The sequence below is a fragment of the Bos grunniens genome, chromosome 7, assembly GCF_055505025.1.
Source record: "Bos grunniens cultivar Pamir isolate PY7600 chromosome 7, Bosgru_T2T1.0, whole genome shotgun sequence".
In the NCBI taxonomy this organism is placed as follows: Eukaryota; Metazoa; Chordata; class Mammalia; order Artiodactyla; family Bovidae; genus Bos; species Bos grunniens.
This window is the reverse complement of record NC_141171.1, coordinates 89,077,643-89,104,197: the sequence shown is the minus strand read 5'-3', so window position 1 is coordinate 89,104,197 and position 26,555 is coordinate 89,077,643. Positions and strand designations below refer to the sequence as shown.

Here is a 26,555-nt window from a genome sequence, read left to right as displayed (position 1 = left end):
ATTTAAGTCTGAGTATGGCAATAAGGAGTTCATGATCTGAGCCACAGTCATCACCAGGTCTTGTTTTTGCTGACTATAGAGCTTCTCCATCTTTGGCTGCGAAGAATATAATCAATCTGATTTCAGTATTGACCATCTTTTGATGTTCATGTGTAGAGTCTTCTCTTGTGATTGGAAGGTGGCTAAAATAACAGAATATGTGTCTCCAGCCTGAGTGGCAGAAGAAATCAAGGGAGAAGATTATTAGAAATGGTTGTTGAGTGGGCATGCCAACTGATGTCCCCTAAATACAGATATGACTACATCCTCACAGATCCCAGGATGTTGAGTTGCTATGATTCCCAGTTTTACAGAGGAAGAAATTGAGACTCAGGTAGGTTCAGTCAGTCAGTCAGTTCAGTCGCTCAGTCGTGTCCGACTCTTTGCAATCCCATGAATCGCAGCATGCCAGGCTTCCCTGTCCATCACTAACTCCCAGAGTTCACTCAGACTCACGTCATCGAGTCAGTGATGCCATCTAGCCATCTCATCCCCTGTCGTCCCCTTCTGCTCCTGCCCCCAGTCCCTCCCAGCATCAGAGTCTTTCCAATGAGTCAACTCTTCGCATGAGGTGGCCAAAGTACTAGAGTTTGAAGCTAAAAGCCAAAAGACAAGTTCATTCTCAAACCATTCTTGTCTCTTTTAATTTCCATAAATTGGTAACAAGTCACATGTGAGCCCTGACAGTGTTTAGAAGAAAACCAGCAGTGATCACATAGGCTTGTACTTCTCTCAGCTACTCTTTAAATATATTCACACCTTCTTGCTTATCTAGCATCTCATTTCCTTACTCTCTTCAAAATTTCATCTTTTGAATTACCATGTTATTTACAAACTTTTTCTGACCATCCCAATTCTAGTAACTATTTTCATCTGTAAAAGTCCATGGCTTTTAAGTTGTAATAATTTATTTGATATGTGTTATAAATTGTCTTGAAATCTTTGTTATTGTTTCCATTCTGAGCGAAGACTTTGCCCTTGTAAACATCTTAAGAACAGAGAGGACAGCTACTCAGCATTGTCCCCATCCTGCTGCTACTTCCTCCTGTCCCTGGTCCACGTTCTAACAACTAGGTGTCATTTAAAGAACCTGCCTGCCAATGCAGGAGATGCAAGAGACACAAGTTCGATCCCTGGCTTGAGAAGATCCCCTGGAGGAGGAGATGGCAACCCACTCCAGTATTCTTGCCTGGGAAATCCCGTGGACAGAGAGCCTGGTGGGCTACAGGCCGTGGGTTTGCAAAGAATTGGACATGACTGAACACACATGCACAAACACACACACACACACAAAATAACAGGAAAAGAACCTTACTCATGGTGATGTGCAAACAGATTTTCACACCTGACCTATTTTTCCTAAAGCACTATCAGTGTTACAAATAAATATTATGAAACTAAGAGGCATTGGCATCTGATGTCTGATCTTCTGTAGGAATAACCACCTACTCTTGCAAAGATAGAGCTTTCTAAAGCAAGGTTAAAAGGTCAAAGCTCTTTGTCCTTCATGTAATACTTACTGAGCCCTTGAAATGTTTTTATACTGTACCAGATATTGAGGTGGTAAGGGTAAAAGACAAGTCTGTTCTTCAGGAACATGTAGTCTAGTGGGAGATGCAGGAAAGTAAACAGGCGATTATATGGCAATGTGGTACGTGTTCCCAGTTTTCCTGGAGCCTGTTATTTGTCTCCTTTTCAGCATTATTTTATATGAATTTGAAACTACTCTTTTCTTCCCATTCTCTATTTTATTTTTCAATATCATTTCCTAAAATGTATAAGAATACATTTTATTTATGCTTTTGTCCAATAGGCAACTTCTAAATAATGACTTTACCTCATCCTACTGTACATGTTTATTGTGTATTTTTAAAGCATGAGTAAGCTGCTTCTAAATAACTTTCCGTGATCCACCTTGGGGTATTCGTGGTCTTGTGTCATCGCTCCCCTCTTGTGTGGACTCGACCTAGTCTCTTGCTTACAGCAAGTGGAATGTGGCAAAGGGAATTGAGTGTTCCTTCTGAGACTGGGTTATAAATGAATGCACGTCCACCTTCTCTCTGGCTTGTCTCTGTGGTTCCCCTGGCTAAGTAAATGGCCATGTTAAAAGCTACTTCATGAAGTGACACGTGTATAAGACACTGAGGGCAACTTTCAGCCAACGGTCAGCAAGAAACCAAGGCACCCTGTCCCAGGAGAACAGAAGCAACTGAATCCTACCAACAACCATGACCCAGAGAAACTGTGAGATAATAAATGTTGTTGTTTTGAGCCACTCTTTTGGGATTATTTGTTAAACAGCAATGGATAATACAGCTTGGAACAGACTGGATTTATCATATTGATGCATGGACTTAATAACTAATCTTCTGCCCTCATTTTTCCCAGAGATCTTCCTAACTTGTAACATGTCCTCCTTTGTACTTTTGTTTCATTTCTCGTTTGTTTTTCTAAATTGCATACACTTCTTGGTGAGCAGTTCTAATTTCTTATATAGGAAGCTAGATTTTGACCTCCAGTACAATAAAATTGAGTAGCTTACAAGTAAGACCATGACAGTTTTCTTAACTACAGGGTAGAGTTTCAGAGTCGTGGAAGATAATTTTTTGGCAAAGCTCCAGGCTTGCTAGCTCCCAGTCTCGCTCACCTCGCCAACTGCAGTAGCTTCCACCCTCATCTCCCTATCCTTGCCGCCCCTCAGGTCCATTCTCCCCACAGCAAGTCAGAAGGATCTTTCTGAAATTAAAATCTTCCTCTCACAGTGCTCTACCCCCTACAATCACAATCACACACACACACACACACACACACTCTTAAAATACTTCGAGACCTTCTCATTGATTTCAGGTAAGTGAGAAAAGACCTCTTCAGGGCCTACTAGGCCCTGCAAGGTTCAGTCAGCGTACGCCTCCCCATGCTCTTGTTGCATATTCTTCTCACTCTTAGCTGTCAGGCCACTACAGCTCCTCATCTCGGCTCCCTTTCTGCCATAATATATTTCCATACCCTGTTTCCTCTCCTAGGAATACAAGTAAATACTGCAGATAAGAAAAGCGCGCTCGTCTTTCAGATCACAGCTCATCATGCAGATCTTACATGTCCTCCCAAGTATTCTGTGATCTCCTTTATGTTCACACATCACCATAAAACCCTTCATAACCCAGGTCCCACTTACAATATTCAGCTCTTTGGATGGGATTTTTCCAGATCATAAGCTCCCTCCCGGCAGGTACCATGTAATTTTTTTCTCAACAATGTATAATGAGGCCTGGCAATAATACAAGTATGATAAATATATATGAATAAATGAATGAAATAGCACTAAACTCTTATCCTTAGTAGCAATGTTGTTATTAGACTTCAGCTTCAATAGAGTATTAATTTTATGTTTCATTTAATATGACCATGGTGCAGAGAAAGAGATTAGAACAAAAGGGAGATAGTTTGAGAAAGTCATCATGTATGCGCATTAAGTATGTTTTCCTGAACCTATGTACTGGATGTTAGTCCCCCTTTTACCTTGGATGATGTTCTCCACATGCTAAAGTATGATTCTAGGGTTAATATACAGTATGCTAAATATCTGATTTCTTTTGACCAAATTTGATGATGAATCAGATGAATCCAAACAGTAAATTAGTCACTTGCTTGGTAATTGGTTTTTACTTTTTAAAAGTAGATTTATTGTGCAGCATAAAATTGAAGAAGCACTGCCACCCCTTGAAACACGAAAGGCCCACTCAAAAAGCATCTATTAATACCTGAGCTTGTTTGGTCGTTGTTTTCTTCCTCTCTTGACCACATTTGTCCTTGACAATATGAGTTTTCATTAGAATCAGGCTGATAGTTTTCTTTAATTTTTGTTTCACTGATGAGTATCTCCTTAAAACTAATTTTTAAAATAATTCTCAAAGCTTTCAAAATATTGAGTTCTTCAAATTTAATTTTCCTCATTTTATTTCTTATTTATACTCCGTAAATAAGTATATATATTTCCAATTGAAACAGACCTTGAAACATAACATGTCTTTATATAGCTGTGATCCACCCACTCAGAAGAAAACAATTCATGAACATGGAGTTTAAAATATATCATAAAATTCACGCTTCATACTGTGCCAATTTAACACAAACATGCCACATCCCTTGCATTAATAACTATAGATCATGACTGATAGAAGTTCATAAGATTGCAACTGAAAATCCATTTATAGATCAGAAAATAATCTGAGTAATGAAATTTAGATATATAGAAGAACCAGATCTTTTATACACAGATGACCAGACTCTCTAATGCCATATATGATTCAATACTATAAGGCATTAAGCAGTTATGCAGCTTTACTATTTCATATCCTAAAAAGAGGATCAGAATATCCTTTTTAAATACAGTTTTTTTTTTTCTTGACAAGTTCATTAAAACAAAAAGTTGGGTGATATTTGTGGGATGAGAAAATGAATTTGTTTAATTCTGACTGCTTACAAAATGTCTCGTATTGGTCACTGGCAATTCGTTGGATTATTCAAGCAGAATTAAAAAAAAAACCACCTTGATATTTTGAAAACAATGTTAAAATTATATGACTAAAACAAAATCACTTTGTAGATTGTGAAATCTGGTAATGCTACTCACTCATCAACTCTAAAAGAAGAGTTTACCTGTAGAAAAATAATCAGCATTCTTAATAGGTGCTATTAAAGCTGAAACTCCAGTACTTTGGCCACCTCACGCGAAGAGCTGACTTCGCATGAGGTCAGCTTCGCATGAGGAGAAGGGGTCGACAGAGGATGAGATGGCTGGATGGCATCACTGACTCGATGGATGTGAGTCTGAGTGAACTCCGGGAGTTGGTGATGGACAGGGAGGCCTGGCCTGCTGTGATTCATGGGGTCGCAAAGAGTCGAACACGACTGAGCAACTGATCTGATCTGATTATATGATCTATTACATAGCAAAAAAAATACTACAAGAAACCAAATTAGTTTTTATTCTCAACTTCTCTGAATGATTTCCCAATCTGTCACTAAATCCTATTTCGACGAGTCCATCAGTTTTTAAGCTTTTCCCAAAGTTGATGCAAGGAATACAATTGTTTATTTTAACCTTGCATATCTTATATCAGGGAAGTACAATTTTTAGGGTGGAATATTATTAAAATACTAGTGCTGGACAGATAGACTAAAATATCATTCAAAAGTTATCCATAATCGGAGATAGCACTAAATTATCACACAGACAACTGAAACGCTGTGCCTGCTAGATAGAAGACCATCAGGGTAAAAGGTTGCTCTCCCTCTGCTTGGCAAGTTATCTGTAAGAAAAAGCTTACCTCTGGTCCCTCTATATTCTATATTGTCCTGCAACAGCAGAGAATGTTTTGCAATTTTTTTCTTCTTGTGCGTTACCAGCAGATCTCTTTGGAAAATAAACTGCCTGATTCTTTTAAAAAAATAAATAAAGGCTATCCATATAAAAGAAAAATCACTTGTGAAGCTTTCCTTCAGGAGATCATCTTTGTTCCAGAGCACACCATTCCAGCGAGAATTTGGAGAGGCCAGGTGACACAGTGGGAAAATATCTGAACTGCAGCTCAGGAAATAAGTTGCAAATTGGAAAAAATTCTGAAAGATTACCTAATAGGTGACCATTTTCTGCTAGAGTGTTTTTTTATTGATTCATTTTAAATGGTACCTTATTCAAGCAGAAATATTCACAAGAATTTAAGATCCTACAAAAATTAACTAACATCCTTGTTTATTGATACTATTGTTTGTTATATCTTTTTTGTTTGTTTTTTTCTTGACAGGGCCCAAATTGTATTATAAGTAAGAAATAATTTATGCTTTTATACTTATTATAAGATAATAAGTAAATTGATTATTTGTTCACAAAAAGTTTTTCCTATACTTTCTATACAAATTGCTTATCTAAATTTGACTGCTTCCCTTCAGGAAACTGACTGGATTTGCTCACAATGGATGTGAGTAAATGCGATGCATGTGTAGCATCACACTTAGTGGTCAAAGACAGAGAAAATCAAAGAGACATGCTCCCTTTGGCTTTCAGGTCCAGCCCTCCAGCCCATGCTTGTTCTTTTTTGCCCACTCAAGGCAAACCAGCCTGGAGAACTTGGGGTCTGGATATTGAAGACTACACGGGCAAAAGGTAGAAGCAGTTTGGTTTCCTGAATCACACGTGCTGGAAAACTTCCCATGGGTATAAACATTTTTGGAATTTTCCTGAGCAAGAGTTAACTTTATTAAGTCACTGGGATTTTAACCCAGGAGCTATATTTTAGTTTTCAGATCAATAATTTAGTTGTGATATGTAGCCGTAATTTTGTATTAGTTTCTGCTGCTGTATAACAAATTACCACAAACCTAGCACCTCCAAGCAGCATGAATTTATTACCTCCAGGTTCCTGTAGGTCAGAAGGCTAAGAACTATACTTAGGGTTTCATCAGCCTGAAATCAAGGTATCAACAGGACTGCAAATTCATCTTCCGAGGTTCTGGGTCCTCTTACAATTCCATTTAGGTTATTGGCAGAATGCAGATTTTTGCACTGTAGGACTGAGGTCCCTATTTTCTCGATGGCTATTGGCCTGAGGTCACTCTTAACTCCTGGAGGTCTGGGGCATAGGCCCTCTCACAACATGGCACTTTCATTCTTCTTTGAAGCCAGTAGAAGCATGTCTCTGATTTTCTCTGTCTTTGACCACTAAATCCTCTTTTCAGAGATTACTTATTTGCATCAGGCCCACCAAGATAATCTTCCTTTTGATTAGCTCAAAATCAGCTGATAAGAGATCTTAATTATATCTGCAAAATTCCACCCCCTTTGCCTTATAATGTCACAGAATCATAGGAGTGATAGCCCAGCATAGTTACAAGTCCCCCTCACACTAATGGAGAAGGGCATGTGCAAGGGCAGTCATTGAAAGTGAAAGTATAGTCACTCAGTGGTGTCCGACTCTTTGTGACCCATCAACTGTAGCCTACCAGGCTCCTCTGTCCATGGGGTTTTCCAGGCAAGAGTACTGGAGTGGGTTGCCATTTAGGACCCTTTTAAAATCCTTCTTACAAGGTAGCTCATTTTGTTTTTATTTGCCTTTCCCTATGACTAATGATAGTGAACATCTTTTCATACACTTATTTGCCAACTTTATCTCTTCTTTAGTGAAGTGTCTGTTGAAATATTTTATCCATTTTTATTGGTTTGTTTTTTTTTATAATTGCATTTTAAGAGCTTTTATACATTCTAGATGAAAGTCCTTTAGAAGATGTGTTTTGTAAATATATTTTCCCACCTGTGCCTTGTCTTTTCATTCTCTAAACATTATTTTTTGAAGAATGAAATTTTTGTTTTAATAAAGTCTATTTTATCATCTTTTTTCTTTTATGATTCATGCTTTCAGTGTTATATTTAAGAAACATTTGCCTAACTCAAGTTCACAAAGATCTTCTATGCTTTATGTAGAATTTTTGCAGCTTTAGGTTTTGCATTTAGGTCTATGATTAATTTTTGTTAATTTTGTTTAGGGTACAAGGTATGCTGCTGCTGCTGCTGCTGCTGCTAAGTCGCTTCAGTCGTGTCCGACTCTGTGCTACCCCATAGACAGCAGCCTACCAGGCTTCCCCGTCCCTGGGATTCTCCAGACAAGAACACTGGAGTGGGCTGCCATTTCCTTCTCCAATGCAGGAAAGTGAAAAGTGAACTTGAGATTAATTATTTTGGTCATGAATAGCCAATATTTCTAACACCACTTGGTGAAAAGACCATCCATTTCCCATAGCTTTTGCAACTTTGCCCCAAATCAATTCACCATACAAGTGCTTGTTTATTTCTAGACTCTGTTCCTCACAATTGATTTATGTTTCTATTCTTTCTTCAATATAATACTATTTTTATACTGTAGTTTAAAAGTAAAATTAACTCTTAAAGTCAGATATTATGAGCTGTCCAACTTCATGCTTTTTTTTCCCATACTTAATGGTCTTTCAACATTAAGCATAATGCTATCTGTAAATTGTATTTTTTTAGTTGCTCTTTAATAGATTGAAAAAGTTCCCCTCTCTTCCTAACTTGCTGAAAATTTTTATTATAAAGAGCTATTGTATTTTTGTCAAACAATTTTTCTGCATTGATTGAGGTGATCATAAGTGTTTTTTTTTTTTCCCTCATTTTCACTCTGTTAATTGCTTTATCATGATGCAGCAACATTTTTATATATTGCTGGATTAAAATTTTTACATATTCTTGCATGTATGTTCATGCTGCTGCTGCTGCTGCTGTCACTTCAGTCGTGTCTGACTCTGTGAGACCCCATAGACTATTAAATATAGACTTGTTTTCTTGCACCAGCACTATTTGATTTTGGTTTCAGCCTAATGCCAGTTTCATAAAACATTTCATAAAAATGTTGGGAAATATTCACTTCTCATCTACTTTATAGAAAATTTTACGTTGAATTGGCATTATTTTCTCCTTAAATGTTTGGTAGAAATTGCCAGTGAAGCCATCTAGTAAATGAACCTATCTAGGGTTTTCTTTGTTGGCAGGTTATGAACAACAAATTCAATTGCTTTGGTAAATTGAAGACTATTCAGATTATCTGTTTTCTTAGGTGAGCTTAGGTTTTCTGCATCTTTCAGGGAATTTATCAATTTCATTTGATACCAATAATTATGGGCATAAACTTGTTCATGAAATTCCTTTATTATTATTTTAGTAGCTGAGGGTTCTTTAGTGATCTCATTTTTTCCATACCTGATAAAGCTAGGGATGTCGTCTCTCTTTTTTCTTGCCAAGTTTAACCAGAGATTTGTCCATTTTATTATTTTTTTTAAAGAATCAACTTTTGATTTTAATGATTTTAATGATCTCTATTGCTTTTTTGTTTTCAATGTCTTTGTTTTATGTCCTTAGGTTTATTATTTACTTCTTTCTGTTTCATTTTGTTTTCATTTACTTTTCTTTTTCTGGTTTAGGTAAGTTAGTCACTCAGTCGTGTCCAACTCTTTGTAACCGAATGGACTGTACCTGCCATGCTCCTCTGTCCATGGGATTTCCCAGGCAAGAATATTAGAGTAGGTAGCCATTCCCTTAGCCAGGGGATCTTCTCGGCCCAGGGATAGAATCCAGGTATCCTGCATCACATGCAGATCCTTTACTGTCTAAACCACCAGGGAATCCCCATAGTAACATATAAACTTTGATTTCAGATAATACTATTTATTTTCCTTAAAGTACTGAGTTAGCTACATTCTAAGAATTTTGATATGTGGTGCTTTTATTTCTATTTAGTTCAGAATATTTTCTAAATTTCCTTGAAACTTCCTCTTTGGCCCATTAAGAATATAGATCTGTGTTGTTTAATTTCCAAATATGTATTTTCCGTACTTACTTTTCATATTAATTTCTTGTAAAATCATAGTTGAAGTCAGTACTTTGTAGCATACTTTCTTCAGAAAATGGCTCAGTTTGCATCATCAATGACTATGATCTTCTTTTCATATGTCCTGTGAAGGAAAGGTTGTACATTAAATCAAGCTGGACGTTATTAAAGTTAGAATCTATTCAAGACTTATTAATTCTAGATACTATTGTAAACACTTTCATTTGGGACCTTTTTCATCTTTTTAACAAGCTTAGGAGAAAGTTAATATAATTTATATATCACAGATCAATTAACTGAGGCACAGAGAAATTAAATTCCGCAAGTTCACATAACCTGTAAGTGGTGGATTCAGAATAGGAACCTAGTTAAAAGCCCACATTTGAGACTCTAAACGCTTTAGGATACCAAATTAGGGAGGACTTATGTTTATAAATAAAAAGAAAAGAGATTTAATGAGTGTGAATTTTATATAGTATTAGGTTCATTACACATGGAGATTTATTTAATCAATTTAAATTATATATTATTATAAAAGTAAATACCCTTATTGATCACTTATATCTGATAAATGTGTGAGTATGTGCCTGTGTGTGTCCTCGTGCACATGCTCATTCATGTCCAACTCTTTGTGACCCCATGGACTGTAGCCTGCCAGGCTCCTCTGTATCTGATAAGTATATAGTTCTTAATTAAATAGCCATGTTGATGAAATGATATTTGCAAGTAAATCTTTCACTGACCAAATAAAAATTAAAAGTTATACACTATGGTTCTCTCTAGAGAAGGCTTATACATGTTTTTATCAATAAATAAAAGTGTCTTATTCAATTATAACTTGTCAACAAATATAAATTTCTGAGATCCTAGTAGTGTCAAAATGTTTCTGGAGTTACATATTTTTATAACTCCAGCAGGTCTCCAAGCCTAATCTCATCTTGAAGCCAGAAAATATACTGAAGTATTTGTGGTTAGTTTGATTTGCAGACTATTTGGCCCACTGCAAATTTTGTAACCAGCAGCAAATCTCATGGCTCCTTTCTAGGGCCAAACCTCATTCTGGCATGCTACCACGGTTCAGTCATTTCTTTGAGAAATTGTGTTCTACTGTTCAATCAACTAATTTTAAAATGAATGCTGGTAATACAGCTAGGAATAAAGGGAGAACATTCCATATTAACTTACACTGCATAACTGTCCATTAGCTACTATTGTGTTAAGTCTCATGTGTCTCTCTTGAAGTGCATTTTTTATATTAGGATGTTTTCTTCTTAAAATCAAGAGCTAAAATTTGTCATATTTTTTCCTTTCTTCTTTTCAACCAATATGTATGTAAATACTTAGGACAGACACTTTGTTATAGAAGATTTTGCACATCCTGGGCATGATCAGAAAGAAAATGCAAATCATTTTTCTGCTGATTTTCCAGAATCAGCTTTTTTTCTATTATCCTAATAAACCTAGAGCATTTACAAGTCTCTAGACATGAAATAAGTAAGCAAGCATAGTGTTGAGATGCCATATTCATGAAATACAAATAAATTGATTTATTAGCAAATTTAGTTAATATCAACCATAAACACAAATATTAGGCCATTTGTGTTATAGCCCTATATTGCTTTTCATTATTTTATATACATCTTTGTTTGATTTTGGGCTTCCCTGGTGGCTCAGCTGGTAAAGAACCCACCTGCAATGTGGGAGACCTGTGTTCGATCCCTGGGTTGGGAAGATCCCCTGAAGAAGGGCATGGCAACCCACTCTAGTAATCTTGCCTGGAGAATCCCCATGGACAGAGGAGCCTAGTGGGCTACAGTCCATGGGGTCGCAAAGATGTTAATGAGTTCACACATCCTTTAGCATACCAATATGTCATATTTCGTTACTGTGTAAGCATTTGCTATCTTGTTAGCACTGCTGTCATTTATAAAGAATACATAAAGCTTAGTGAATGTCCTATAATTTACCTTTCTTATTGTTAGACATTTCATTGTCTATATTTGCATAGGAAGCTATTCCCCGAAAATAGTAGCTCAAAAGGCACTTATTTTCTTTAATCCTGATTTTGTGAGTTAAAAATTGAAACAGGGACAACTTACTTCTGCTCTACAGTGTCTGGGGTCTTCATCAGTGTCGTTTGAAGGTGCCTAGTGAGCCACTCTGTGGTAACTTTGTTATATGAGTCCAATCCACATCTTACCTGATAATTGATAAATCCTTACCTGGTAGATGAGCGATAAAGAATCTGCCTGCAATTCAGGAGATACAGGAGACACAAGTTCGATCCCTGGGTCAGGAAGATCCCCTGGAGAAGGAAATGGCAACCCACTCTAGTATTATTGCCTGGGAAATCCCAAGGACAGAGGAGTCTGGCATGCTGCAAATCATGGAGTCACAAAGAGATAAGACTGAGCATACATGCACCTTACCAGGTAGATCCATATCCTACAGTGGTAAACCAATATTTACCTTCCATTCCTGAAATGCCACAGCTACCCCTACCACTTTGGGGCTTAACAAAATCCTCATCTATTATCGTGGTACCCACACAATGTTGCTTTAGACCAATAACTTATTTTTATGATCAAGGAGGTATTACAGTACGCACAAGCATATGATATTTTATTGGCCTTGATGATGCTGTGAAAGTGCTGCACTCAATATGCCAGCAAATCCGGAAAACTCAGCAGTGGCCACAGGACTGGAAAAGATCAGTTTTCATTCCAATCCCAAAGAAAGGCAATGTCAAATAATGTTCAAACTACCGCAGAACTGCAAGCATTTCACAGGCTAGCAAAGTAATGCTCAAAATTCTCCAAGCCAGGCTTCAACAGTGTGTGAACCATGAACTTCCAGATGTTCAATCTGGATTTAGAAAAGGCAGAGGAACCAGAGATCAAATTGCCAACATCCGCTGGATCATCGAAAAAGCAAGAGAGTTACAGAAAAACATCTACTTTTGCTTTATTGACTCTGTCAAAGCCATTGACTGTGTGGATCACAACAAATTGTGGAAAATTCTTCAAGAGATGGGAATACCAGGCCACCTTACCTGCTTCCTGAGAAATCTGTATGCAGGTCAAGAAGCAACAGCTACAACTGGACATGAAACAACAGACTGGTTCAAAATCGGGAAAGGAGTACATCAAGGTTGTATGTTGTCACCCTGCTTATTTAACTTACATGCAGAATACATCATGAGAAATGCGGGGCTGGATGAAGCACAAGCTGAAATCAAGATTGCCAGGAGAAATATCAATAACCTCAGACACGCAGATGATACCACTCTTATGGCATACAGGAAAAAAAGCCTCTTGATGAAAGTGAAAGAGGAGAGTGAAAAAGTTGGCTTAAAACTCAACATTCAGAAAATGAAGACCATGGCATCTGGTCCCATCACTTCATGGCAAATAGATCGGGAAACAGTGGAAACAGTGGCTGACTTTATTTTTCTGGGCTCCAAGATTGCTGCAGATGGTGATTGCAGCCATGAAATTAAAAGACACTTACTCCTTGGAAGGAAAGTTTTGACCACCCTAGACAGCATATTAAAAAGCAGAGACATTACTTCATCAACAAAGGTCCGTCTAATCAAGGCTATGGTTTTTCCAGTGGTCATGTATGGATGTGAGAGTTAGACTATAAAGAAAGCTGAGTGCCGAAGAATTGATGCTTTTGAACTGTGGTGTTGGAAAAGACTCTTGAGAGTTCCTTGAACTGCAAGGAGATCCAACCAGTCCATCCTAAAGGAGATCAGTCCTGCGTGTTCATTGGAAGGACTGATGCTAAGCTGAAACTCCAATATTTTGGCCACCTGATGTGAAGAGCTGACTCATTGGAAAAGACCCTGATGCTGGGAAAGATTGAGGGCAGGAGGAGAAGGGGACGACAGAGGATGAGATGGTTGGATGGCATCACCCACTCGATGGGCATGGATTTGGGTGAACTCCAGGAGTTGGTGATGGACAGGGAAGCCTGGCGTGCTGTGGTTCATAGGGTCTCAAAGAGTCAGACACAACTGAGCAACTGAACTGAACTGAAAGATCATGGCATCTGGTCCCATCACTTCATGGCAAATAGATGAGGAAGCAATGGAAACAGAGTTTATTTTGGAGGGCTCCAAAGTCGCTGAAGATAGTGACTGCAGCCATGAAATTAAAAGATGCTTGCTCCTTGGAAGAAAAGTGATGACCACCTTGGACAGCATATTAAAAACCAGAGATATTACTTGACCAACAAAGGTCCATCTAGTCAAAGCTATGGTTTTTCCCATCATGTATGGATGTGAGACTTGGACCATAAAGGAATCTGAGCACCGAAGAATTGATGCTTTTGAACTGTGGTGTTGGAGAAGACTCTTGAGAGTCCCTTGGACTGCAAGGAGATCCAACCAGTCCATCCTAAAGGAAATCAGTCCTGAATATTCACTGGAAGGACTGATGCTGAAACTGAAACTCTAATACTTTGGCCACTTGATGCAAAGAACTGACTCACTGGAAAAGGCCATGATGCTGGGAAAGATTGAAGGCTGGAGGAGAAGGGGATGACAAAGGGTGAGATGGTTGGATGTCATCACAGACTCAATGGACATGAGTTTGAGCAAGCTCTGGGAGTTGATGATGGCCAGGGAGGCCTGGACTGCTGCAGTCCATGGGGTCACAAAGAATCAGACATGCCTGAGTGACTGAACTGTACTAACATATATTCCTCACCCATAAAACAGCTGAAAAGAATATCGGAAAATGCTTATCCAAGTTATCAGCTCTGGAAACTGTCCTCTGTTCTCCATGATTTGATATGTTTACTAAACTAATGGTCATCATCAAGTACTGTGTACTTAATATTATAATATTTGGGTTTTGGGAAAAGGAGCTGATGTATTATTAGACCCTTTCATCATCATACCTTGTGGCTCAGTTGTGAAATTGTTGAATCTCTTCTCCATGGTCTTGCAGTCTGCCAGATGTGAGATTTAATTTTTCATATGTGTGTGGCAGAGCATTCTTTTTGCCAAGGCAACGCTTCAAGTTCCACTAACTCACAGCTCTGACCACCGTATCATACTATACTCCCATACCCACATGTCATGAGGTTAACTTCTCTGATTCTACTGTCAGTGACATTCATTTTTTCCTCTAATTTTGTGGAAATGCTCTGGTAAAATCTCTTCCATTAAGTGGAAAATTAGATACTACAAAAGACAAGTAAGAACTATATATGGCAAAGGAGAAAACGGAAAGGAATGCTTTTTGTATTTTCTTCCATTTAACCTGTGACCATCAAGGCTTTTGACAGAAAACCGCATCTAGTCTTCGAGAAAAACTGATCTAGTTTACAATCCCATTAGGAATATGCTAGAGTGCCTGTTTCACCGTACCCTTACCACCAATGAGTGTGAAAAAAATGCTTGGTGGACAAAAATACCATTGCCTTAATCGAAACGTTTTCTTACTAACACGATTGGACATTCTTCATATGTTTAGTGGACATTTATAAAGCTCCTCTTATGAATGAATGTAATGTAATGTGCCAAATCTTTTTTATCAGGCCATTCTAAGACATCTTCGACATGCTGCAAGAACTGGCTTTGAGAAGTACTTTGCTTACCACTCAAAGAATGAAACAGACACACACATGCAGACACGAACACACACACATATTTGCAGATGGTTAGGAGTTCTGAAATATTACATATCCTATCTACACTTCATCTCTCATAAACAGTAGCTAAGTGTTTTATAAGATTATTACTTAATGTTATAATTGCCTGATGAAAAACAGAGGAACAGAAAATACACAGTCTTTAAATAAAAGTAAAAATTAAAATGAGGAAAGTCTACACAACATATTAAAGGCACATAACATAAAGTTAAAGACACATAACATAAAATCAGAAGTTCTTGGTCTCTGAGCCACACCGTAGAAGTACATGAGATACTTTAGGAAGTTGAAATGGAATATTATGTGCTATTTTATATTTCCTGTTTGTGAGTGACCCAAATACAGCCATTCCCAAGTGACCTGAGAGAGCAAGCTCCCAAGGTTGGGACAGCTACAACAAGGCGACAGCTTGAGTTGTAAGAGAGCTACAGTAATAGGTCTTAAAAGCCTTGCCCTGGGAGGGCCAGCCTGATGGTGGGGGCAAAGACTGTGAATGCAGCCTGGGTCTTACTGTACCTGGGAACACGTCCTGAATCTAACCAACGCTCTTCTGACACTGACTTCCTTGTAATGTGCCTCCATGCCTCCAGGTTATCAGTCCTTAGAAACCTGGAGCCACAGGATGACATGGAACTCTGAACTCTCTTCTTTGTATTTAGCACAACAAGAGCTAATAAGGTACAGAAGCTAGGATAATAATTGCAAGAATGTTAGTTAGCACTCTTGCGGTTTCCTACAGAAGGTAGTGAAGTTACCAAAGAACAAGAATTCACATTTGATCAGAAGCTAATTGAAGAATCCTTCCTAACTTTGTAAAGCAACCAAAAGTAATAAAAGATGAGGGATTTAAACAGAAAGCAAAGTTGAGGAATTTAATAGTTGGTAAAATAAAATATCATTAAATTTTTTTCCTTTCCTCCAACTCCAGGAGCATGGTACTGGCACTAGCACTGTGGGGTTTCCCTTATACTGCCATATATTACATTGTGATTACCTTTTTACTAGGCTGTACGTTTGTGGGAATCAGGTCTAGGATGCACAAGACATTCACCTTCATAGCCACTGTTGCATTTTGAATAAGTCCTGATCAGGGCTGAATAGATGAATACCACAATCGTTAATGACTATAACATTTAAAAACGTTAAACAACAGATTGCTTTTATTTTTTTCCAACTTAACTACCTCTAAATGTTTGTGTAAAGTACTTCATAAATTCTAAGAAGCTGTAAATACTTTAGGAATCACCATTTTTACTTTTTCATTTGCAGGGTAATTTGTTAAACCATCAGAATATAACAACCTGAATATAAAATGGGCTTGACCTGTCTTCTATTGTGAAAAAGTGAGAATGTAATCAAACATATATTCTAATCGATACAGTCTAACATTATTTTTGTCTGAAATATTTCATTATAGAAACAATTTCAAAAGGAATTTGAATCTGCCATTTTCAAGTCCCTTTTTATCTGAACACATATAAAGAACTTAGCTGCAGTTTTTGTACTATTCTGGATGATAAAGGAAGAAGGCATTTGAAGTTTGAATTAGGCGGTAAAGTTTTCATGGCACTAATTATAAAGTAGATTGTTATTTGATTTTAATTCTGAAGCATGTGTTACCTGTTGCTCTTTTAATGTTTGTGTCTTGGAAATACTTTGAGGAGGGTGAATAGACCAAATTGTGAAGGAAAAAATCACCAGTCCTAGTTATTTTACCAATGTGCATTAACACTAAAGTTTTTCTTTATCTTTTTTTAAAAAAATTATCACCCTGTCAAAATTAAATATGCAATTCACAGGAAATGTAAAGGATAGTTAAAATATTTCAATGTAGTTAAAATCTTTTTGAATTTCCAGTTGCATTATTTCTTCAGTAAATGTTATAAAATGCAAAATTAATTTAACATCTTTGTATTACACACCATCTACTCATTTTGGATCTGCCATCCTAATCGTAATTAATGTTTGATACTTGTTAACATTAGCTATTTTGTTAACTAATGTCAACATAGTTAACATTAGCTATTTTGTTAACAAGATCTTTTCTTTATTTTAAATTCTCTAACACAGGATTTTTTCCTGATTCAAGCAGAATACCTGATTTTTTTGCCTGTGACTTACATCTTTTTGTTCTACTTGTGCCTGTGTTTGAAGTTAAATGTCTATACCACATTACCTATATCTAAATGGTCTGATAGAAGTGAAATAGGACTTTATAACTTCAAAGAACAATATAAGAGATGGGTAAAGAACAGGGTAACAGAAATTCAGAAGGAAACAGATTGTCCTCCCTGAGGGAAAAGTGAAAAAAAAATTTGCAAAAGAACTGGTCTCTTTTTTTAATCTCTGGGATGAAAACGGTAACCATAGAAATAACAATAAAACTTAGGCTTCCTTGTCAAAGAGTATCTCTTGGTGAATGACAGTCCTCGATACTATTTTTAGATCTTTGCCCTTATAGCCTTTCCCAATATTTTAGAATCTCTAGAAAGAATACACCCGTGCCGTTCATGGACCAGCAACTTGGCCTGAAAATTGAAACAGACTTAAGAAAATTGGGCAGAGATATCACACAAAGCATAACCGTCAGTTTTCTACGAAGGACGGGAGAGATGAAGAAAGGATTGCCTCAGATCTCTACCAGTTATATTCTTTTGGCTAATAAGGCATAAAAACTCCTTGACTAATTTAAGAGGAAACTTAGTGGAAGAACAGAAAAATAGCTTCTGGAATTTAAGAAGATAACTAAGTATCCCATATTTGAAAGAAGGAACTAAAAACTACAGCAGCAGACGTTTGTAAGGTTTTTCTTTCTAAGAATGCTATTCTGATTGAGAATGTACTCCAGTGACTCTTGGTCTTGGGGCTTTTATCTACCAAACATCCTGGAAGAGAGAATCTGAAGGGATCAAGTAAATCAGGTGACTACTCAATCTTCTGTAACCAAGCACAAGTTCTACTGCTACTACTAAGTCGCTTCAGTCGTGTCCGACTCTGTGCGACCCCATAGACGGCAGCCCACCAGGCTCCCCCGTCCCTGGGATTCTCCAGGCAAGAACACTGGAGTGGGTTGCCATTTCCTTCTCCAATGCATGAAAGGGAAAAGTGAAAGTGAAGTCGCTCAGTCGTGTCCGACTCTTCGCGACCCCATGGACTGCAGCCTACCAGGCTCCTCAGTTCATGGGATTTTCCAGGGCAAGAGTACTGGAGTGGGGTGCCATTGCCTTCTCCCAAGCACAAGTTCAGGAAGGATGAATAAAACCAATTACAAGAACTGCCCTAATCCACCCCAGCCCCTGCCTGCTACTTGGGAGTCAGCTCCTAGGAAAGGAGAAGGCATTTTTGCAGGGCCATCATTTTAAAAGACACCACACAATGAGGGTCAACATTCAAAACTACCATGCTCAGATCATATATTGCTAAACAGACTTCGGTATAACAAAACCAGTGACCCCACTGCTAAGGAAATCCATTCAGCTATCCTCTCATTAATTTATTTACACATCAATTAAGCATTTATTATAAAAGAGAAGTTAGGCTATATAATTAGGATGTAAAAATGACAGAGATACAACCATAGGTTTTAAGAGTTTATAGTTTACTGAAAAGAACCAAACATGCATGTATGAAAAATAAACATAAATCCTTCAATGATAAGGACAATTAAAGATGCTAAGCAGTGAATTTAATTTTGAGGAGAACAGAATGCATTTTATGTATTCATATTCTCCTAAATTCAGTGCGACCAGGACTCTCCCAGGATCCATATTTAAAGCAAGCATAGCAGATCCTGTCTCTTGCGTCTGTGTCTGTCTTCATATGCTATGGGTTTCCTGCCTCTCTCTGTTGCACTCATATCATTTTTATTTTTGAATGAAAGGCCTTGTTTTTTAGGTTGGATTTCAGTGTCCTCACAAAGACTCCTCTGATTTCCATATCGTGTCCACCTGCATATTATTAGTGCCTGAAATTTCCCTATTGTTGAGTTGTACCTGCTGTCCTCAAGAAAAGAATAGAAATGAACACTACAGTAATGACAGTGATTTTTTTTTTCAGTTTTGCTCAGGGATTTACATGGATAAGAAAAAGTAGAATGAAAAGGAAGTTTTTAATCTCCTTCTATGTCCAGAACAATGCCAGAATAATGCCTGCATGAGGTCCATACGGGGGTTAAGAGAGATAAAAACTGAATGACTTTTCTCATAAATATGATGCTTTGATTTTTTTAAAAGTTGTTGGGCCTGTTTCCAGCTTCTGCAGTTAGAAACATGAATATAATATAGCAGGTTTGCATTTACTGCAATCATTTAATTCTATTTAAAGAGAGCTGTTCCATATATTTGAAATCCATGCAATGAAGTAGTTTCCTATTCAAACAGATGTATATATTCTTATTCAGTGCAAATTTTGTTTCTACAAGACAATGTCTCTGTATAATAAGAAGCATGTATTTTTACTTAAAAATTGGATGTTACATAAAATTATCTGATGGCAAAATACTTAACCTACCCTGATTGGAAAAGAATAGATGTGCATGCTAAGCCACTTCAGCCATGTCCAACTCTTTGTGACCCATTGGACTACAGCCTGGCTCCTCTGTCCAGGAATTAAATGGGATTCTCCAGGCAAGAATACTGGGTGCCCTCCTCCAGTAGGTCTTCCCAACCCAGGGATCGAACCTGTGTCCCTTATGTCTGCTGCATTCACAGGTATATTCTTTACACTATTGCCAAACAGCTAACTCTAGAAAAACTATATGTAAATGATAAATGGACATAAGGGTTTTTATGAAAAGAGTTGAAGATTGGTATATTCAGTTATACAGTCAGCTCTCTGTGTCAGTGGGTTCAGTTCAGTGTCTGTGGGTTCAACCAGTAATGGATGGAAAACACTTAAAAAATTCTAGAAATTTCCAAGAAGCAAATCTTGAATTTGCAGCATGCCAGCAATTATTTACATAGCATTTACATTATATTTACAACTACTTACATAGTATTAACATTGTACTAGGTATTAAAAGTAAACTAGAGATGATGTAAAGTGTACAGGGATGGGTATATTTGGTTATTTGTAAATAGTAGACCATTTTATTATAAGAGGATTTTGGTATCCACTAGGAATCCTGGAACAATCCCTCTTAGATCCTGAGGGACAGTTGTATGTATTATGAAATGATCACCCTGCTAAGTCTAGTTAATCTCTATCACTGCACATAATGGCAAATTTTTTTCTTGTGACAAGAACTTATAAGATCTATTAGCAACTTTTAAATATATCAGATCAGATCAGTCGCTCAGTCGTGTCTGACTCTTTGCAACCCCATGAATCGCAGCACGCCAGGCCTCCCTGTCCATCACCAACTCCCAGAGTTCACCCAGACTCACGTCCATCAAGTCAGTGATGCCATCCAGCCGTCTCATCCTCTGGTGTCCCCTTCTCCTCCTGCTCCCAATCCCTCCCAGCATCAGAGTCTTTTCCAATGAGCCACCTCTTCACTGGAGTTTCAGCTTCAGCATCATTCCTTCCAAAGAAATCCCAGGGCTGATCTCCTTCAGAATGGACTGGTTGGATCTCCTTGCAGTCCAAGGGACTCTCAAGAGTCTTCTCCAACACCACAGTTCAAAAGCATCAATTCTTCGGCACTCAGCTTTCTTCACAGTCCAACTCTCACATCCATACATGACCACAGGAGAAACCATAGCCTTGACTAGACGGCCTTTGTTGGCAAAGTAATGTCTCTGCTTTTGAACATGCTATCTAGGTTGGTCATAACTTTCCTTCCAAGGAGTAAGGGTCTTTTAATTTCATGGCTGCAGTCACCACCTACAGTGATTTTGGAGCCCAGAAAAATAAAGTCTGACACTGTTTCCCCATCTATTTCCCATGAAGTGGTGGGACCAGATGCCATGATCTTCGTTTTCTGAATGTTGAGCTTTAAGCCAACTTTTTCACTCTCCTCTTTCACTTTCATCAAGAGGCTTTTGAGTTCCTCTTCCCTTTCTGCCATAAGGGTGGTGTCATCTGCATATCTGAGGTTATTGATATTTCTCCTGGCAATCTTGATTCCAGCTTGTGTTTCTTCCAGTCCAGCGTTTCTCATGATGTACTCTGTATATAAGTTAAATAAACAGGGTGACAATATACAGCCTTGACGAACTCCTTTTCCTATTTGGAACCAGTCTGTTGTTCCATGTCCAGTTCTAACTGTTGCTTCCTGACCTGCATACAAATTTCTCAAGAGGCAGATCAGGTGTTCTGGTATTCCCATCTCTTTCAGAATTTTCCACGGTTTATTGTGATCCACACAGTCAAAGGCTTTGGCATAGTCAATAAAGCAGAAATAGATGTTTTTCTGGAACTCTCTTGCTTTTTCCATGATCCAGTGGATGTTGGCAGTTTGATCTCTGGTTCCTCTGCCTTTTCTAAAACCAGCTTGAACATCAGGAGGTTCACGGTTCACATATTGCTGAAGCCTGGCTTGGAGAATTTTGAGCATTACTTTACTAGCATGTGAGATGAGTGCAATTGTGCGGTAGTTTGAGCATTCTTTGGCATTGCCTTTCTTTGGGATTGGAATGAAAACTGACCTTTTCCAGTCCTGTGGCCACTGCTGAGTTTTCCAGATTTGCTGGCATATTGAGTGCAGCACTTTCACAGCATCATCTTTCAGGATTTGAAATAGCTCAACTGGAATTCCATCACCTCCACTAGCTTTGTTCATAGTGATGCTATTAACTGCAGTCACCATGTTCTATGTTATGTCCTCATGACATATATTTTATGTTTGTATTTTGACCATCTTCACCCCTGCTTTCTTTTTCTTTAATTTTAATCATCATGAATTTTAAGTTTAATTTTAACCATTATCTTTAATTTTGTGAGAGCATCCATGAATAAATATAATGGGTAATTATGTAAGGGAAGACAGTACAATGTAAAGGCGCAGAGCTTGGGTCCTGAATCAGACTGTAGATCATTGCTTAATTTCTCAGTGTCTTATTTTCCTCACCTATAAATAAGAATTATAATAGCACCCACTTCCTATGGCCCTTGTGGACATTAAATGGAATAATACACATAAAGTACTGAAGACAATAACTGTCATATAAAAAGCAATCACAAAAGTTAACTATGACTATTATTTTCCACAGGCAATTAGAATAATTTTTAAAAGAATTAATTTTTTCATTGACATAAGCCTTAGTTGTCACCATTTTAAACTCTTTAGTATACATTCATTTATTCATTTAGCAAATGTTTTTTTTCTAATACAGATTCCTACATGTCTCAGTGGGCAAAGAATCCACCTGTAATACGAGGACTCAGGAGACGTAGGTTCGATCCCTGGCTCTGGAAGATCCTCTGGAGCATGGCATGGCAACCCATTCCAGTATGGGGAATCGCATGGACAAAGGAGCCTGGAGGGCTACAGTCCATAGAGTCCCAAAGGGTGGGGCAAAACTAAAATGAGTGAGCACACACATATTATGACAAGTACTTTATTAGATATTGGCAGCACAAAGATGTTCGCTCCATTCAAGGAGTTCAAGAGCTGAAATAGAGAAGCAGATTGTGGCAAAAAATATTCATGCCAATATCATAACTGGAATGATAGAAGTAGGCATGGGTTGCCATTGGCATACATGGGAGATAATATGAATCAAATCTCCCTTGTATGTAAGTACCAGAAAGGCTTCAGAAAGTAGTTGACATAAGCTGAGTCTTTAAATCTAGTAGTGTGTTCACCAAAACATTGTCTGGGAGAAATGTTGTAACCTAAGTGAAACAGCACAGGCAATAGGTATAAAAGTGATGAACTTTGAGAACTGTAAATAATTTTCTAAAAATGAAACAGTGAGCCAAAAGATAGAGAGATATAAAGCTTAATATTTGAGCAGAGTTGGATCATGTGTAATCTTAACTGCTGTGATAAGAAATCTGAGTTTGGAGACTGTAGATACAGTCTCTACAAGGTCGTGTAGAGACTGTAGATACAAGACTTATTTAGAAAGAAATTCAGTGAAGCAGAAGGTGACAGGTCAAAATGATGGGATCGGATAGTATTTATCGTCTTTTAACATGTATACAATTTACTTATTTATTATATTTATTTTTATTCTCTATCTCCTTGCACTAGAATGTATAAACTCAAGAAAGATAAGGATTCAGTCTTTATCCCCAGCAGTAAGAGTGGTGCCTGACACGTGGTAGATGCTCAATAAATATTTGCTGAATAAATTGAAATCTCAACAATCCAGGTAAAAGAAAATGACAGTCTGAATGAAAGTAATACTAACGAAGCAGGAAAAAAAAAAACAAAACAGATTTTAAGGAGCACAGGATCAGAATTTGTGACTGATTAATGATGAGGAAACGAGAGTTTTGATTTGTTTTTTTAAAGCAAATACTCAGTGTCCAAACTGAATATTATATCAATTCCCGAAAAAGTTATGGAAGAGGAGAAAAGTCTGGTGTGAGGAGAAAGGTGGTCAAGGCAATAAGAACTTAGCTTTTGGTTCATTGTTCTTGAGGGACATACAGGCAGGAATTTAGAGATGTCCAGGAAATACTTAGATATATGATTCTCAGTATTATTATGGTTTAACTAATTTGTGAATGTATTCAAATCCAATATCTGTATGTACATTCAGTGTCTCCAACAAGGTGGGAGTAATATTACTGTTTATTTTTCCCCTATTTTCCTGCCCCTTTTCCCTCTTCTGACCCCTTCCTCCACTGACTCTGCATCTTTAAAATATATGTATACTTCTTATACATTATTATTAATCTATATTACTCTGAGTAATATACTCTCATTATAATTTAATAATAGCTGTCCCAGGTGTAAAGTGGCTCAGTTGGTAAAGAAACTTCCAGCAATGCAGGAGACTCAAGAAATGTGGGTTCAATCCCTGGGATGGGAAGATCCCCTGGAGAAGGGAATGGCAACCCACTCCAGTATTCTTGCCTGGGAAATCCCATGGACAGAGGAGCCTGATGGGCTACAGTCCATGGAGTCACAAAGAGTCGAACACAACTTAGCAACTAAACCACCACCACCACTCGAGGTGTAAAGATTGAATTATATCTAGTAACAAATCAAGGATGATAAAATTGAAGGTTTTTAGACAATTTTGTCCAACTCTTTTGAGCTTGTTCAGTGTAAATTTGAGATATTTAAAAAAAATATTTTTGCACATAAAAAAAGTGCTTTGGTACACTTTTTTTTTTTTTCACAGAAAAATAGGGTTATCCATCCAGAGTGAGTATTTTTTATTTGATTCTGATACACTTTAATAACTCACTTACATGGGCCCTAGTTGAAGCAACTGCTTCTGGATCTAGGTGTTTTCTGCCATAATATACTCTGTACTTTGTAAGAGAATAGTTCATGTTTATATAAGAATTTTAAATGCATGATTCTTTTTGATAATCCTAATTACCCTATGAAACTGGAGTATGGGAGATTATCTCTGTGCTATAGATAAGGAATTTAGGCTCAGACTGGTGGTACCAGATTCAAACAGCAAACAATAGAAAAGCAGGTGTCAAAGTCAGGGTCAGCTGAATACTAGTCTACTATCTTTTCCCCTACAATTACCTCTTCATCCAGCTTTGACCCAGAGGCACTGCACAGGTGGTCACTAGGCATGAACTGCAAGAGAGATGATATATCTGGGCAAAATTAGCATTGATTGCAGATGTTAGCAAGCAATCATAAAGCATAAAATGCAAGAACACTTAAAACTGCATAAGATTAAACCTATGCTTTGTGTGTGCTTGGTCGTGTCCGACTCTTTGTGACCCCATGGACTGTAGCCTGCCAGGCTCCTCTGTCCATGGAAATTCTCCAGGCAAGGATACTAGAGTGGGTTGCTATTTCCTCCTCCAATGGATCTTCTTGACCCAGGGATCAAACTCAGGTCTCTTGCATTTCAGGTGGACTCTTTACCAACTGAGCCAACAGGGAAGCCCCAAATCTATGCTGCTATATTGCAAAATGCATCCCAGAATAACTTTCATATTCTATACGAGTTATTTCAAGATATTTCTAGCTTCTAAAGCCTCCACCCCATCATCAGCCAAAATTCAAAGATTCAGTGGAAGCCATAAGGCCTCCCCACCCCACTACCTGTTCATCTATAACCACATATGCTTCATTCCTTCCCGAAGATCTCACATAAAATGTTGCTTCCCTTCCATCCAGTGTTAATAACATGCCTTGTGGCCTGGATCCCATCGTCTTACACCTACTCAGAGACCATATTCTTTTAATTATACTCTCTTAAGTCTATCCAATATTGAAGCAAATAAATGAGTAAACAAATAATCTTGGATAAAACTAAAACACGGCTTTGTAAATCTTTTATGCCTTATAAGCTGCTGGATTTCTCTCATGCTGTAATCATGTCTATAAAAAGGAGTCTGTCTGTCCTTCACTTCCTAACCTCTCTTATTTTCCAGGCCTCTGACTACACTATTCTGTTTCAGTGTGGTTGACCAATAACCACCTAATTGCCAAGTCTGATAGACTTATTTTCAACACCTTTTTTCTGTCCTCGCTTTACCTTATTTTAATGTCACTTTTGACATTAACTTTACCCCCTTTAAAATTCACTTTTCTCAGTGCTTCCCTAAATGTTCTCTTCTCTTATACTTTTAATAAATCTTATTTAGGTTGCTTCTCTTTCACTGGTTATTCTTTATTTATTGGTGTTCTTCAGAGTCTCATCCTCAACTCTGTTCTTATGCTTTCTTCTTCTCTTATGACTTCATTTTCATCTCTGTGTCGGTGACTTCCCAGTTCCTTTGTCATCCTACGTCACTCTGCTCAACATTATTGAACATGCCTATCTGACTTTCTAGTGAATAATTCCACTTCTGTGGGACACTGGCATTTTGAGTTCAATATGCTTCAAATGAATTTTATGATTTTTCCTAAGCATCCACCTTCTGTAAACTTCTCCTTGCCCTGTATTTTTATCTTGCTGCATGGCACCACCATCCATCCAGTGTTCCAACCCATATGCTAAGAATCGTTCTTAGCTCTACCAGCACTTTTATCCCATCCCTAAACCTATAAGTCTCTTAATTCTTTCCATCCTACTTCTTAAATATCTCTCAAATCCACTGAAGTTTCTCCAGTTACAAAGCCACTGCCTTATTTAAGATCTGCATTACTTCCCAAGTGGATTATTTCAGGGGTACTTCCAACCCATTCTCCATTCTACAGTTAACGATCTTTCTAAAACTTCTGTCTTTTATGCCAAGTTCCTATAAACAAACTTTTAGTGATTTTGTTCCCTACAGTCTATTTTTAAAAAAACCTGAATTCCCATGGTCTTTGGAGATGTGCTTGCTGACATACTTCTCCAGCCATCAGTCTGTTGCTCATTCATTCGGCCAATTCTTATGCATCCTTAAAATCTTTGCCGAGACATTAATTATTATAGGTAG

At 37.7% G+C, this 26,555-nt stretch overlaps 1 protein-coding gene across 5 annotated transcripts in view; it reads left to right on the top strand.

Moving 5' to 3' along the window:
- Positions 1 to 26,555, top strand: part of LOC147369947 (uncharacterized) — a 779,924-nt gene that overhangs the window by 658,034 nt on the left and 95,335 nt on the right. For 3 of the 5 annotated variants that reach the window (XR_015168163.1, XR_015168167.1, XM_086413022.1), the window contains one exon: positions 7,582 to 8,292. The exons of the other annotated variants lie outside the window; for them this stretch is intronic. Coding sequence is in view for 1 of the 3 variants with exons in the window: in XM_086413022.1 (XP_086269148.1) it covers positions 7,582 to 7,619 (38 nt within the window). In the remaining 2 variants the exon portion in view is untranslated. Of the gene's footprint in view, positions 1 to 7,581; positions 8,293 to 26,555 lie in introns of those variants that run through there. 5 annotated transcript variants of the gene reach the window in all.